We start from the raw sequence: 15,836 nt of genomic DNA, 5'->3' as shown, positions 1-15,836 counted from the left end.
TGCCAACCTTCGATTTACTGAGTATTAGTGGGGTTTGAAAACAGCGTCCCTTGTGTTCAGTGCCGGTATTACTGAATATCCCGGTATGGCACAAGGTCGGTATGATGGTATGACCATCTGGATACCGCACAAGCCTACTACGCAGTGAGCACAGCCACAAGCCTACTACGCAGTGAGCACAGCCACAAGCCTACTACGCAGTGAGCCCAGCCACAAGCCTACTACACAGTGAGCCCATCCACAAGCCTACTACACAGTGAGCACATCCACAAGCCTACTACACAGTGAGCACATCCACAAGCCTACTACACAGTGAGCACATCCACAAGCCTACTACACAGTGAGCACATCCACAAGCCAACTACACAGTGAGCACATCCACAAGCCAACTACACAGTGAGCACATCCACAAGCCAACTACACAGTGAGCACATCCACAAGCCTACTACACAGTGAGCACATCCACAAGCCTACTACACAGTGAGCACATCCACAAGCCTACTACACAGTGAGCACATCCACAAGCCTACTACACAGTGAGCACATCCACAAGCCTACTACACAGTGAGCACAGCCACATGCACAAGGCAGGGGGCACACATGCACTCACTAACACTCCCAGCCTGTTAAGAGCTTTGGCAGCCCTGCCAACCCTGTTTGCCAATCTCCCAATTGAGCATTTCCCCCTGAGCTCCCCGTCCCTCACTCACTCGCACATGCACACCCTTCCCGGTCTAGTGTGCTACCGAATTGAGTTCTCCTGCATTGTGCACAGGTCCCGTTGAGCAGTAGCTATGCAGAGGCAGGAAGAAGGAGGCGTAGTGGGGATCCAGGGTTCTCTCTCCCTCTCTTCCCCCCTCCATTCCACAATGTGTCTTCATTCATCTCAAAGAGCACATGGAAAAGCAATTGCGGGAGAAAAAGCCCCTTCCTGTCGGGCGAGGAGGCCTCGGACAGGCCCTGCTGCAGTCTCACATATTCCCCCTTCACTCCGCGAAACAGGAAATAGCCCTTTATTACAAAAGGAAGGAGAAGAAGAATAAACTAGCAACATTTTTGACCATCCGCCGGTTTGTTTGTAGACAACTTGTGCGCCGACAGGCTGCCTGCAACAGGACGGCGAGGAGGAATCCCATCTCCTGTTCCCAGGCAGGGGACTAACTTAACGCAGGCCAAATGGGCCAGGAACACCGTGGTTCCACTCATGTGGGGCAGCAGCAACACAGTGACCACACCGACTAGGGTCAGGCCGGCCAGTCTAGGGTCAGGCCGGCCAGTCTAGGGTCAGGCCGGCCACTGGAGGAAATGATCAGAATGACAAGATGGAACCAGTGATGTTTTACATTTCCTCCGTCCTCTCGTCAGACGGTCTGTAAACCCTAAACTCTAACAAGGGTTGAAGACAGTAGATCCTTAAATAAGGGGAACTTAAGTTGAGGGAGGGGAACACAAGGAACATTGTTTAATTGAAATAAGAGACTCATTCCATCTCGCCATAGAGGACTATTCTGACACTGTTAGACTGTGTAGGGGGAGGATAATGCCATCAGTGGAAGGATCAGGTTTAGGGTGGGATGAGTTTCTGCCCCTCTGGAAAACCCCTTCTTGAGTCCCTCACCCATTACACACTCTCTCTCCTCTTCACCCCCGACCCCCCCTTCCTCTCCACATACACAGCCCCACCCCCGACCCCTGAGTCATAGTACCACAGACACCTGTGGGCTCCGGCTCGCACACATGATGCCCCCCCCACTATGGACAAAGTGACTTGAATCTGAAACACCTCTGTTTAAACAAGCCCCGGGTCTCTTAAAAAGCCCTCAGCTTTCAAAAGCTCTGCTGAAGTCTCTTTAGAAACTAAATCAAGTAAGCAGTTTTGATTCCAGTTGTGTCCTATATTATTTCACAGGGCATTAAACCCACCTCACTCTCTTTTAAAAGCAAAGCCCTTCCCAAGAACAATATGGCCCCTTCACTAGCTACAACACATTCCTCATCCCAGAGCCAAGTGCCAGAAACAGTGTTGGATGGCTGACAGTTTCAAGGTTGTATGGCCTGGCAAATGATCTAAACCACAGGGTTCAACGCTTCTCAACGGACCCTGTAAATTAAATAGAAGAGTACAAAAAAAAGGCTTTAATAGGCCAACATGCAAATAAGGAAAAAAAATGTCCGTCCTGCAGATCTCCTGCTTGGTTGCGGTGGCATGAAGCACACGACTACATCACCATACGCTGCTTCTGAGCTCACTTGAAAAGCAACACCATAAAAAGTACTGTGTCTGTTTAACCCAATAATGAGAAACGAGTGGAAGCCAATCTGTTGAGTCTCTGACTACAGACAGACTGGAGGACACGTTCACCAGACTGCAGGGATCAGAACAACAGTGTATTAGGAAGCACTACAGCAGGAACACATGAGATGTTTCATCACCTTGTACTATAGCTACAACAATGCATGGTGGTTAGTGCGTTTCACTACAATCTGCTAAATCTATTCATTCAAATCAATGAAATTGTCCCTTGTTCTTTTCTATTCTGTTTGAGCCACAGACAGAATGCATCTTATTTCTAGAGTATAGGACATTAGAAAATATGTGTGTGTGTGTTCTCACTGGTGGACATTCCATGGACCAAATATCCGTACAAACATTGAGGACAATTAATATGCGATGGTTCTGAAAAAAAGCACATTACTCCAACGAACTCTGTACTGGGTAGGTAAAGAACAGCAGTTCATGGCCTTCAGTGTAAATTATCAGCTTATTTGTACACCAAATCCCCAACATGTCAGGCATCCAAATACATCCAGAAATGCTAGTCAAATGACTACTCAAATACATCCAGAAATGCTAGTCAAATGACTACTCAAATACATCCAGAAATGCTAGTCAAATGACTACTCAAATACATCCAGAAATGCTAGTCAAATGACTACTCAAATACAAAGGAGGCCCAGTGGAAGAACACTAATTGAGTGACGAATGCAGGGTTTGTCTCAGCAGCATTTTCATGATTGGGTATCAAGTTGACTGGTGTTAAAACAATGACCTTACCTCTTCATCGGAGGTGTCGTGTTCATACTCGTCCCCATGCCGGGTGGTGGTCAGGCCCTTCTCTCCTCCGTCGTCTTTTTTCATCTTCCTCTTCTGCTTTGGTGCAGTTTTAACGTCTGGCTGCTATGAAAACAAGACACCAAGGATTGACATTTAGAGTTCATAGCAACCGGTTGCTATGTGAACAAGTTCTGGTACATTTCTTAAGTTTGGGGGGGGAATTACTTCCCTGCTTGGTGCCAATAAAGGCATTTTTGTCTAATTATCTAAGAATAAAAAAAGTTACGTGTGACAGCCAATCAACTCTGTCAGACCTGTAAGTAAAATATAAGCAGTTTTAGGAAATAAAACTTCCTGCAGGCTTGAAGAGACGACCGATTATTTGATGCCCTTAAAATGGCTCAATGACAGTTTCCATGTTTTAGGATTCCCATTTATTTACACAGCTTCCTTTGCATGATTCTCTCACACTCACACACGAGGAGCAGTCACCAGAAAGGCATATCCTGTGTGAGTGGAAGGCCAGCGAGGATGAAAGGATCCAAGGACCCACCACTAGATGTGCTTTACTGTGAGCCATCAGTCACACAGACGCAGAGCCGTCAAAGGCTCTCTTAACAGGAATGAAGGGATAGAGGGATGTAAGGGAGGGCGGAATGGATGCATGGAGGAAGGGGGAATGAACTGTTTGAGACAAAGAGATAGAGGTATAGAGGGAGGGAGAGAGAGAAGTTCTTTGAGGTTGCAGTCTCATTTCCCTAGAGGCAGTGACAGGCAGGTGAGTAACCTGCTATGATTTATGCCTCCTATGGGTCCCGGTATCTTTTGGCCTGCAGCTCTAAGTGAAACACTTCCTCCCTGATGCCTAGTTAAATCCCCATCAAGACAGAGCTGCCTGGGCCCAGTTTTAATACTAAATGCATTTTTACACTCCCAGGGGATTTCAGTCAGACCTGAGTTTCGCTCTGCTGTAGCCTCCTCTTGAACTGAACAAACAAGGTGAAGTGGGGTTTGAGTAGGAGGCTGTTTAAGAAAGCCAAGAGGGAACCTTGTTTACTTCACAACACAGAAGCCAACGCTTGTAAAACAGCAGACCAGATACAAGAGAGGGTCTTCCTGGCTACGCTACAAGTCTGATGGAGGATGGCCAAGCTAATCTGTTTACTGTTACAGGGATGAGGAGATTGCGGGGCAGGGGTGGAGGGAGAGAGTGAGACCACGACAGATGACTTGTCCAGATGATGTGTGACAGATCAGCCAAAAGAGCAGAGTGGATCATACAGCTTGAAAACAAGCAGTGGGCTGGACTTCCAGCTGAGCTTGGCCCAGAGCCCATGTGACCACAACCGCCGACAAGGATAAAATGTCAGAGAGAGGCTGTGGACGGGAAGGCACTGCACAGAGTCAGTCAGGAGAGAGAGAGGCTGGGAAGGCACTGCACAGAGTCAGTCAGGAGAGAGAGAGGCTGGGAAGGCACTGCACAGAGTCAGTCAGGAGAGAGAGGCTTGGAAGGCACTGCACAGAGTCAGTCAGGAGAGAGAGAGGCTGGGAAGGCACTGCACAGAGTCAGTCAGGAGAGAGAGGCTGGGAAGGCACTGCACAGAGTCAGTCAGGAGAGAGAGGCTGGGAAGGCACTGCACAGAGTCAGTCAGGAGAGAGAGGCTGGGAAGGCACTGCACAGAGTCAGTCAGGAGAGAGAGGCTGGGAAGGCACTGCACAGAGTCAGTCAGGAGAGAGAGAGGCTGGGAAGACACTGCACAGAGTCAGTCAGGAGAGAGAGGCTGGGAAGACACTGCACAGACTCAGTCAGGAGAGAGAGGCTGGGAAGACACTGCACAGAGTCAGTCAGGAGAGAGAGAGGCTGGGAAGGCACTGCAGTCAGGAGAGAGAGGCTGGGAAGGCACTGCACAGAGTCAGTCAGGAAAGAGAGGCTGGGAAGGCACTGCACAGAGTCAGTCAGGAGAGAGAGGCTGGGAAGGCACTGCAGTCAGGAGAGAGAGGCTGGGAAGGCACTGCACAGAGTCAGTCAGGAGAGAGAGGCTGGGAAGGCACTGCACAGAGTCAGTCAGGAGAGAGAGGCTGGGAAGGCACTGCACAGAGTCAGTCAGGAGAGAGAGAGGCTGGGAAGACACTGCACAGAGTCAGTCAGGAGAGAGAGGCTGGGAAGGCACTGCACAGAGTCAGTCAGGAGAGAGAGAGGCTGGGAAGGCACTGCACAGAGTCAGTCAGGAGAGAGAGGCTGGGAAGGCACTGCACAGAGTCAGTCAGGAGAGAGAGAGGCTGGGAAGGCACTGCACAGAGTCAGTCAGGAGAGAGAGAGGCTGGGAAGGCACTGCACAGAGTCAGTCAGGAGAGAGAGAGGCTGGGAAGACACTGCACAGAGTCAGTCAGGAGAGAGAGAGGCTGGGAAGGCACTGCACAGAGTCAGTCAGGAGAGAGAGAGGCTGGGAAGGCACTGCACAGAGTCAGTCAGGAGAGAGAGAGGCTGGGAAGGCACTGCACAGAGTCAGTCAGGAGAGAGAGGCTGGGAAGACACTGCACAGAGTCAGTCAGGAGAGAGAGAGGCTGGGAAGGCACTGCAGTCAGGAGAGAGAGGCTGGGAAGACACTGCACAGAGTCAGTCAGGAAAGAGAGGCTGGGAAGGCACTGCACAGAGTCAGTCAGGAGAGAGAGAGGCTGGGAAGGCACTGCAGTCAGGAGAGAGAGGCTGGGAAGGCACTGCACAGAGTCAGTCAGGAGAGAGAGGCTGGGAAGGCACTGCACAGAGTCAGTCAGGAGAGAGAGGCTGGGAAGACACTGCAGTCAGGAGAGAGAGGCTGGGAAGGCACTGCACAGAGTCAGTCAGGAGAGAGAGGCTGGGAAGGCAGTGCACAGAGTCAGTCAGGAGAGAGAGGCTGGGAAGGCACTGCACAGAGTCAGTCAGGAGAGAGAGAGGCTGGGAAGGCACTGCACAGAGTCAGTCAGGAGAGAGAGAGGCTGGGAAGGCACTGCACAGAGTCAGTCAGGAGAGAGAGAGGCTGGAAGGCACTGCAGTCAGGAGAGAGAGAGGCTGAGGACTAGAAGGCACTGCACAGAGTCATTTAGGAGAGAGAGAGGCTGGGAAGGCACTGCACAGAGTCAGTCAGGAGAGAGAGGCTGGGAAGGCACTGCACAGAGTCAGTCAGGAGAGAGAGAGGCTGGGAAGGCACTGCAGTCAGGAGAGAGAGGCTGGGAAGGCACTGCACAGAGTCAGTCAGGAGAGAGAGGCTGGGAAGGCACTGCACAGAGTCAGTCAGGAGAGAGAGGCTGGGAAGGCACTGCACAGAGTCAGTCAGGAGAGAGAGGCTGGGAAGGCAGTGCAGTCAGTCAGGAGAGAGAGGCTGGGAAGGCACTGCACAGAGTCAGTCAGGGAGAGAGAGGCTGGGAAGGCACTGCACAGAGTCAGTCAGGAGAGAGAGGCTGGGAAGGCACTGCACAGAGTCAGTCAGGAGAGAGAGAGGCTGGGAAGGCACTGCACAGAGTCAGTCAGGAGAGAGAGAGGCTGGGAAGGCACTGCACAGAGTCAGTCAGGAGAGAGAGAGGCTGGAAGGCACTGCAGTCAGGAGAGAGAGAGGCTGAGGACTAGAAGGCACTGCACAGAGTCATTTAGGAGAGAGAGAGGCTGGGAAGGCACTGCACAGAGTCAGTCAGAGAGAGAGGCTGGGAAGGCACTGCACAGAGTCAGTCAGGAGAGAGAGAGGCTGGGAAGGCACTGCACAGAGTCAGTCAGGAGAGAGAGGCTGGGAAGGCACTGCACAGAGTCAGTCAGGAGAGAGAGAGGCTGGGAAGGCACTGCACAGAGTCAGTCAGGAGAGAGAGGCTGGGAGGCACTGCACAGAGTGGGAAGGCTGGGAAGGCACTGCACAGAGTCAGTCAGGAGAGAGAGAGGCTGGGAAGGCACTGCAGTCAGGAGAGAGAGAGGCTGAGGACTAGAAGGCACTGCACAGAGTCATTTAGGAGAAGCCAAATGCAAAGGCCATTATTTTCCCCCATAATTAATGCTCTTAGTAGAGACATTCAAATGAACGTCTTGATACTCCAAATATATTGGCGTATAAAGACAAATATACAGCCATTACCAGGGTTATAGCTGGTAATGTACAAAATCTGTGAAATTAATCATTTCTGGCTTGAACCGCCTGCAGGCCGTTTGGTTCCGAGCACATTCACGTGTAAGCCAACACACAGTGGTTCAAACACACACACTCTCCACACATTGGCCAACAACTTGTTTTTAATGCTCCAAAGCGGACGCAAGCAGGCCCCAGGTTCCCCAATACCATGCTGCATCCTTTGAGTTACAGGGTGAAGTCTGAATGGATCTATCAGAAGGACTTCACGTTGCATTCACACTTCCACTTAATTGGGAGCAAAACCCAAACGATAAGCCCACCTAGGCTCCCGGTCCCTGGTTTGGCCTGCTGCAGCACCTCCATCTAGAGAGAGGGGTCATCCTGGGGTGAACTCTGCTACACAACCCTCACACAGGGCCCAGGGAAAAACATAGCGGGGTGGGAGTTGTATTAGTGGGGGTGGGAGTTGTATTAGTGGGGGTGGGAGTTGTATTAGTGGGGGTGGGAGTTGTATTAGTGGGGGTGGGAGTTGTATTAGTGGGGTGGGAGTTAAGTGTTTTAAGGGACTGAAGTCGAGTAAACAAAGGGGATGCACTTTGTCTTGTTGTCTGGGATACCATTCCCCCATGTCCACCATCATTTTGACCCCTGTCCTCACATCGCTCCACATCTCCAAAACTTTAACGGCTGGTGGATGGAGGAGACATGTGTAACCCACGGTGGAAGTGGCCCAGACACATCTGAAGACCAGAGCTCCTGCGTGGGTGCATTAGGAGCAAAGCCTTCCTGGTTACTGTAAGATGAGCCCCCCCAGTCAAAGTCTACCCTTTCCTCCCCCACTCTAATCGGCATCTCCCACCCACTCACACGCCGAGAGCGCGGATCGGCCGGCCGGCCGGCCAACGGCAGAGCTGGCTGGCCCGATCGAAGTGAGCTGGCCGCAGCCGGCCCGTTGCACCAGGGGACTCTCCCAGGGACCATAAAGCCTCCAGCAGCCACATTAACTTCTGCCTGGTGTATTGAAGGTCCAGATTCTTTATTCACAAGAACAGGGAGGAGAAAAGAGAAAAAACAATAAGTCTGGATGGATTAGAAGGCTGCAGCGGGGAACAGATGTGCCTCCCGCTACCAGACAACAGATATGATGATTTCAAGGTTTCAAATTTGCAAAATTGCCTTTGCAATAACATAATACCATTTTTTTGCTGAAACTTTGTCCTTTGTTTGCATCTCTTGGCATTGCCAAACTTACTTGAAGGACTGCCCACTTAAAACAGACAAGACCAGTGTTTGATTTGAGTGATGCGTGTGGTGCTAAAATCCACATGGCAGTAATAAAATAAGTCAACAGTAAACATGTTGTCCCTGATGAATGATGCAAGGCCCCTCGTACCAATCATTGTTATTTTGTAAAATGACGGCCCTCTTTTGCAAGACGTACCATTCACCCAAGTTGTCAAAATTGAGCCAGTGGCGTAATACAACGAAGGTATTGGGAGGATAAGCTGACGTAATACAACGAAGGTATTGGGAGGATAAGCTGACGTAATACAACGAAGGTGTTGGGAGGATAAGCTGACGTAATACAACGAAGGTGTTGGGGAGGATAAGCTGACGTAATACAGCGAAGGTGTTGGAGAGGATAAGCTGACGTAATACAACGAAGGTGTTGGGAGGATAAGCTGACGTAATACAACAAAGGTGTTGGGAGGATAAGCTGACGTAATACAGCGAAGGTGTTGGGAGGATAAGCTGACGTAATACAGCGAAGGTGTTGGGAGGATAAGCTGACGTAATACAACGAAGGTATTGGGAGGATAAGCTGACGTAATACAACGAAGGTGTTGGGAGGATAAGCTGACGTAATACAACAATGGTGTTGGGAGGATAAGCTGACGTAATACAACGAAGGTGTTGGGAGGATAAGCTGACGTAATACAACGAAGGTGTTGGGAGGATAAGCTGACGTAATACAACGAAGGTGTTGGGGAGGACAAGCTGACGTAATACAACGAAGGTGTTGGGGAGGACAAGCTGACGTAATACAACGAAGGTGTTGGGGAGGATAAGCTGACGTAATACAACGAAGGTATTGGGAGGATAAGCTGACGTAATACAACGAAGGTGTTGGGAGGATAAGCTGACGTAATACAACGAAGGTCTTGGGGAGGATAAGCTGACGTAATACAATTAAGTCATTCCCAGCCGTTTGCATGACAGTTGGAGATTTTTGAACACACCAGACAGAACAATGAGCTTAACATTGGCTGATAAATATAGCAACTATCCCAGGAAGTACCAGACACCTGCCCCCTACCTATTAATCCTATCCATTTCCCCTCCCATAGTTGGGAGTGGATAAATCTCAATTTGCAAACCACTTCTGACAGAGGACTTTCTGCATTTGAAGATGGAGTCAGAAGGAGGGTAGATGGTACTATGGAAGATGTAGGCTTTACTGTAGACTGGCAAGAGAATAGAAACCAAGACACTTGCCTGTTCCTGATTCCAAAGAATGTAATAAATACAACTTCCACTACGGGGTAGTAAAGAGTAATATCTATTAAATCCACACAAACTGATAGATCTTTCATCCAGCGTATAACTGGATGATGGATATTATTATCTAGGACTAATCTAGAGTTGTAGACAAATGTATGAGTTGATGATCATGAAAAGCTTTGAAAAAAATGATTTGATATTATTGCAAGAGCACAAGTTCTTTATTAAGACAAGAAAATGGATTCTACTTCAAATAACCAAAGTAGAACACAGTCACATTTTGCTAAAATAAAGTTGATTAAAACATTTGAACAGGAATTTGTTCAATATACACACACACACACACACACACACACACACACACACACACACACACACACACACACACACACACAAACACACACACACACACACACACACACACACACAGTGGGGCAAAAAAGTATTTAGTCAGCCACCAATTGTGCAAGTTCGCCCACTTAAAAAGATGAGAGGCCTGTAATTGTCATCATAGGTACACTTCAACTATGACAGACAAAATAATAAGAAAAATCACATTGTAGGATTTTTAATGACTTTATTTGCAAAGTATGGTGGAAAATAAGTATTTGGTCAATAAGAAAAGTTTCTCAATACTTTGTTGGCAATGACAGAGGTCAAACGTTTTCTGTAAGTCTTCGCAAGGTTTCACACACTGTTGCTGGTATTTTGGCCCATTCCTCCATGCAGATCTTCTCAAGAGCAGTGATGTTTTGGGGCTGTTGCTGGGCAACACGGACTTTCAACTCCCTCCAAAGATTTTCTATGGGGTTGAGATCTGGAGACTTGCTAGGCTACTCCAGGACCTTGAAATGCTTCTTACGAAGCCACTCCTTCGTTGCCCGGGCGATGTGTTTGGGATCATTGTCATGCTAAAAGACCCAGCCACGTTTCATCTTCAATGCCATTGCTGATGGAAGGAGGTTTTCACTCAAAATCTCACGAACAGGGCCCAATTCATTCTCTCTTTTACACGGCTCAGTCGTCCTGGTCCCTTTGCAGAAAAACAGCCCCAAAGCATGATGTTTCCACCCCCATGCTTCACAGTAGGTATGGTGTTCTTTGGATGCAACTCAGCATTCTTTGTCCTCCAAACACGACGATTTGAGTTTTTACCAACATTTCTATTTTGGTTTCATCTGACCATATGACATTCTCCCAATCTTCTTCTGGATCATCCAAATGCTCTCTAGCAAACTTCAGATGGGCCTGGACATGTACTGGCTTAAGCAGGGGGACACGTCTGGCACTGCAGGATGAGTCCCTGGCGGCGTAGTGTGTTACTGATGGTAGGCTTTGTTACTTTGGTCCCAGCTCTCTGCAGGTCATTCACTAGGTCCCCCCGTGTGGTTCTGGGATTGTTGCTCACCGTTCTTGTGATCATTTTGACCCCACGGGGTGAGATCTTGCGTGGAGCCCCAGATCGAGGGAGATTATCAGTGGTCTTTTATGTCTTCAATTTACTAATAATTGCTCCCACAGTTGATTTCTTCAAACCAAGCTGCTTACCTATTGCAGATTCAGTCTTCCCAGCCTGGTGCAGGTCTACAATTTTTCTCTGGTGTCCTTTGACAGCTCTTTGGTCTTGGCCATAGTGGAGTTTGGAGTGTGACTGTTTGAGGTTGTGGACAGGTGTCTTTTTTTACTGATAGCAAGTTCAAACAGGTGCCAATAATACAGGTAACGAGTGGAGGACAGAGGAGCCTCTCACAGGTCTGTGAGAGCCAGAAATCTTGCTTGTAGGTGACCAAATACTTATTTTCCACCATAATTTGCAAAAACATTCATTAAAAAAAAAATATACTACAATGTGATTTTCTTTCTCTCATTTTGTCTGTCATAGTTGAAGTATACCTGATAAATTACAGGCCTATCTCATCTTTTTAAGTGGGAGAAATTCTGAGATCTTCTGTTGAATCTGACAACTAATCTTAATGGTTGTACAGTCGTCTCAAATAAAACTGTGAAGGACCTCGGCGTTACTCTCTCTTTTGACGAACATATCACTGTTTCAAGGACAGCTTTTTTCCCCATCTACGTAACATTGCAAAAATCAGAAACTTTCCGTCCAAAAATGATGCAGAAAAATTAATCCATGCTTTTGTTACTTCTAGGTTAGACTACTGCAATGCTTTACTTTCCGGCTACCCAGATAAAGAACCAAATAAACTTCAGTTAGTGCTAAATACGGCTGCTAGAATCCTGACTAGAACCAAAAAAAATGTTTGATCATATTGCTCCAGTGCTAGCCTCCCTACACTGGCTTCCTGTCAAGGCAAGGGCTGATTTCAAGGTTTTACTGCTAACCTACAAAGCATTACCTATCGTTCTGATTTGGTCCTGCCATACATACCTACACGTACACTACGGTCACAAGATGCAGGCCTCCTAATTGTCACAAGAATTTCTAAGCAAACAGCTGAAGGCAGGGCTTTCTCCTATAGAGCTCCATTTTTATGGAATGGTCTGCCTACCCATGTGAGAGAAGCAAACTCGGTCTCGACCTTTACTGAAGACTCATCTCTTCAGTGGGTCATATGATTGAGTGTAGTCTGGCCCAGGAGTGTGAAGGTGAATGGAAAGACTCTAGAGCAACGAACAGTCCTTGCTGTCTCTGCCTGGCCGGTTCCCCCCTCTCCACTGGGATTCTCTGCCACTAACCCTATTACAGGGGCTGAGTCACTGGCTTACTGGTGCTCTTCCATGCCGTCCCTAGGAGGGGTGCGTCACTTGAGTGGGTTGAGTCACTGACGTGATCTTCCTGTTTGGGTTGTGCCCCCCCTTGGGTTGTACCGTGGCGGAGATCTTTGTGGGCTATACTCGGCCTCGTCTCAGGAAAGTAAGTTGGTGGTTGAAGATATCCCTCTAGTGGTGTGGGGGCTGTGCTTTGGCAAAGTGGGTGGGGTTACATCCTTCCTGTTTGGCCCTGTCCGGGGGTATCATCGGATGGGGCCACAGTGTCTCCTGACCCCTCCTGCCTCAGCCTCCAGTTTTTATGCTGCAGTAGTTTGTGTGTCGGGGGGCTTCGGTCAGTTTGTTATATCTGGAGTACTTCTGTCTTATCCGGTGTCCTGTGTGAATTTAAGTATGCTCTCTCTAATTCTCTCTTTCTCTCTCCCTCTCGGAGGACCTGAGTCCTAGGACCATGCATCAGGAGTACCTGGCAAGATGACTCCTTGCTGTCCCCAGTCCACCTGGCCGTGCTGCTGCTCCAGTTTCAACTGTTCTGCCTGCGGCTATGGAACCCTGACCTGTTCACCGGACGTGCTACCTGTCCCAGACCTGCTGTTTTCAACTATCTAGAGACAGCAGGCGTGGTAGAGATACTCTTAATGATCGGCTATGAAAAGCCAACTGACATTTACTCCTGATGTGCTGACCTGTTGAATCCTCGACAACTACTGTGATTATTATTATTATTATTATTAGATCATGCTGGTCATTTATGAACATTTGAACATCTTGGCCATGTTCTGTTATAATCCACTCCACAGCCAGAAGAGGGTACAGCCAGACAGCATTGCTTGCTGTTTGGGGAGGCTGGGGCCACCCCTATATAAATACATTTGATTTGATTTAAAGCCTGGTTCATCTAGACATAGTTTCAGGGTTTCTTCATTGTATGGCTGGGTGCCAGCAGGTTTTGGAGCAGCCATTTTCTTTCTATTGAAGAAGCCAAGTTCCCGGTTGATATATTATTGATTATATAGTTCTGAGGATTGATTAGAAGAAACGTTTGAAATGCCACGGATACTATTTGGAATTTGTTTCTGAACTACACCAAATGCATTGCTTGCTGTTTGGGGTTTTAGGCTGGGTTTCTGTACAGCACTTTGAGATATTAGTTGATATACGAACGGCTATATAAATACATTTGATTTGATTTAAAGGGATATCAACCAGATTCTTTTTCCTATGGCTTCCCCATGGTGTGAACAGACTTTAGACATAGTTTCAGGCTTTTATTTTGAAAAATGAGCGAGAAAGATCACATCGTATCATTGTATGGCTGGGTGCCAGCAGCGTTTTGTATGCAACAACAGCTTGGAGCAGCCATTTTCTCTCTCCTATTGAAGAAGCCAAGTTCCCGGTTGATATATTATTGATTATATATTGTAAAAACAATCTGAGGATTGATTAGAAGAAACGTTTGAAATGTTTCTACGAACATTACGGATACTATTTGGAATTTGTTTCTGAACATAAGGCGCCAACCAAATGGAGGTATTTTGGATAGAAAAATAATCTTTATGGAACAAAAGGAACATTTGTTTAACTGGGAGTCTCGTGAGTGCAAACAGCTGAAGATCAAAAGGTAAGCGATTTCATTTATTGCTTTTCTGACTTTCGTAAACAAACTTGGCTGCTAGCTGTTTGTAATATTTTGTCTACTGAGAGAGATGTCCTTACATAAACGCTTGGTATGCTTTCGCCGAAAAGCTTTATTGAAATATGTCACGCCAGGTGGATTAACAACAAGCTAAGCTGTGTTAGAATATACTGCACTTGTGATTTCATAAAAATTACATATTTTTTGTAATTTAATTTGAATTTGGTGCTCTGCAATTCAGCGGTGATTGACGAAAATGATCCCACTAACGGGATGGGTGCATCAAGAGGTTAAGAAGCTTTTCAGATAATGGTACAGATGTATAGTTCTCTGTGGTGATATTTCTCGTTTGAATAGCAATTTACAGCTGTAATGAAGAATGTATACACTGAACAAAAATAAAAACAACATAACAATGTCAAAGATTTTACCAGGTTAGTTCATGTAAGGAAATCAGTCTTTAAATAACTTCCTTAGCCCCTAATCTATAGATTTCATGACTGGGAATACAGATATGCATTGGTTGGTCAGAGATACCTTAAATAAATAAAAAAGTAGGGTCAAATATAAGAAAATCAGTCAGTATCTGGTGTGACCACCATTTGCCTCATGCAGCGCGACATCTCCTTCACAGAGTTGACCAAGCTGTTGATTGTTGTCTTTGGAATGGTGTCCCACTCCTCCTCAATGGCTGTGCGAAACTGCTGGATATTGGCAGGAACTGGAACATGCTGTCGTACACGTCTATCCAGAGCATCCCAAACATGTCTAGTCAGTATGCAGGCCATGGAAGAAGTGGGACATTTTCAGCTTCTAGGTGTGTACAGATTCTTGCAACAAGGGGGCCATGCATTATTATGCTGAAACATGATGTGATGGTGGCGGATAAATGGCACAACAAAGGGCCTCAGGATCTCATCACTGTATTTCTGTGCATTCAAATTTCCATTGATAAAAATGCAACTGTGTTTGTTGTCCGTAGTTTATGCCTGCCCATACCATAACCCCACCATGGCGCACTGTTCACAACGTCTATCTCAGCAAACCACTCGCTCACCCACCATACACACTGTCTGCCATCTGCCCGATACAGCTGAAACCAGCCAGAAACTTCTCCAGCGGCCATCGACGGTGTGCATTTGCCCACTGAAGTCAGTTACAACCCTGGTGAGGACGACAAGCACGCAGATTAGCTTCCCTGAGATGGTTTCTGACCGTTTGTGCAGAAACTCTTCGGTTGTACAAACCCACAGTTTGATCAGCTGTCCGGGTGGCGGGTCTCAGACAAACCCACAGTTGAAGAAGACTGATTTGGCGGTCCTGGGCTGGCGTGATTACACACGTGATTACACATGGTCTGTGGATATACTGCCAAATTCTATAAAACAACATTGGAGGTGGCTTATAGGAGAGAAATTAACATTAAATTCACAAGAAAAAGCTCTGGTGGACATTCCTGCAGTCAGCATGGCAAATGCACGTTCCCTCAAAACTTGAGACACCTGCGGCATTGTTGTGTGACAAAACAGCACGTGGAAGGTGGATGGATTATCTTGGCAAAGGAGAAATGCTCACTGAGATGTAGACAAATTTGAGCACAATATTTAAGAGAAGCTTTTTATGCATATGTAAAATTTCTGGGATCTTTTATTTCAGCTCATGAAACATGGGACCAACACTTGTTGTGTTTATATTTTTGTTCAGTCTAGATGTATTTTGCAAGCACACAAATATGTCACCTTGTTGAGTCCAGAGCAGCCAAGGTACAAAAAGTAAAGTCACAAAATTAAATAGCATTCAACAGTGTGCAGGAATCTAT

At 47.2% G+C, this 15,836-nt stretch overlaps 1 protein-coding gene across 2 annotated transcripts in view; it reads right to left on the bottom strand.

The window, feature by feature from the left end:
• LOC124013064 (ribosome biogenesis protein bop1-like) overlaps window positions 1-15,836 on the bottom strand; it is a 98,090-nt gene that overhangs the window by 81,254 nt on the left and 1,000 nt on the right. The window contains exon 3 of one of the 2 annotated variants that reach the window (XM_046327206.1): window positions 3,056-3,178. In XM_046327206.1, the coding sequence (XP_046183162.1) occupies window positions 3,056-3,178 (123 nt within the window). The remainder of the gene's footprint in view (window positions 1-3,055; window positions 3,179-15,836) is intronic. The other variant, XM_046327208.1, reaches the window with a different exon arrangement.

The sequence above is a fragment of the Oncorhynchus gorbuscha genome, linkage group LG24 (assembly GCF_021184085.1).
Source record: "Oncorhynchus gorbuscha isolate QuinsamMale2020 ecotype Even-year linkage group LG24, OgorEven_v1.0, whole genome shotgun sequence".
In the NCBI taxonomy this organism is placed as follows: Eukaryota; Metazoa; Chordata; class Actinopteri; order Salmoniformes; family Salmonidae; genus Oncorhynchus; species Oncorhynchus gorbuscha.
This window is presented reverse-complemented; position numbering and strand designations above follow the sequence as displayed.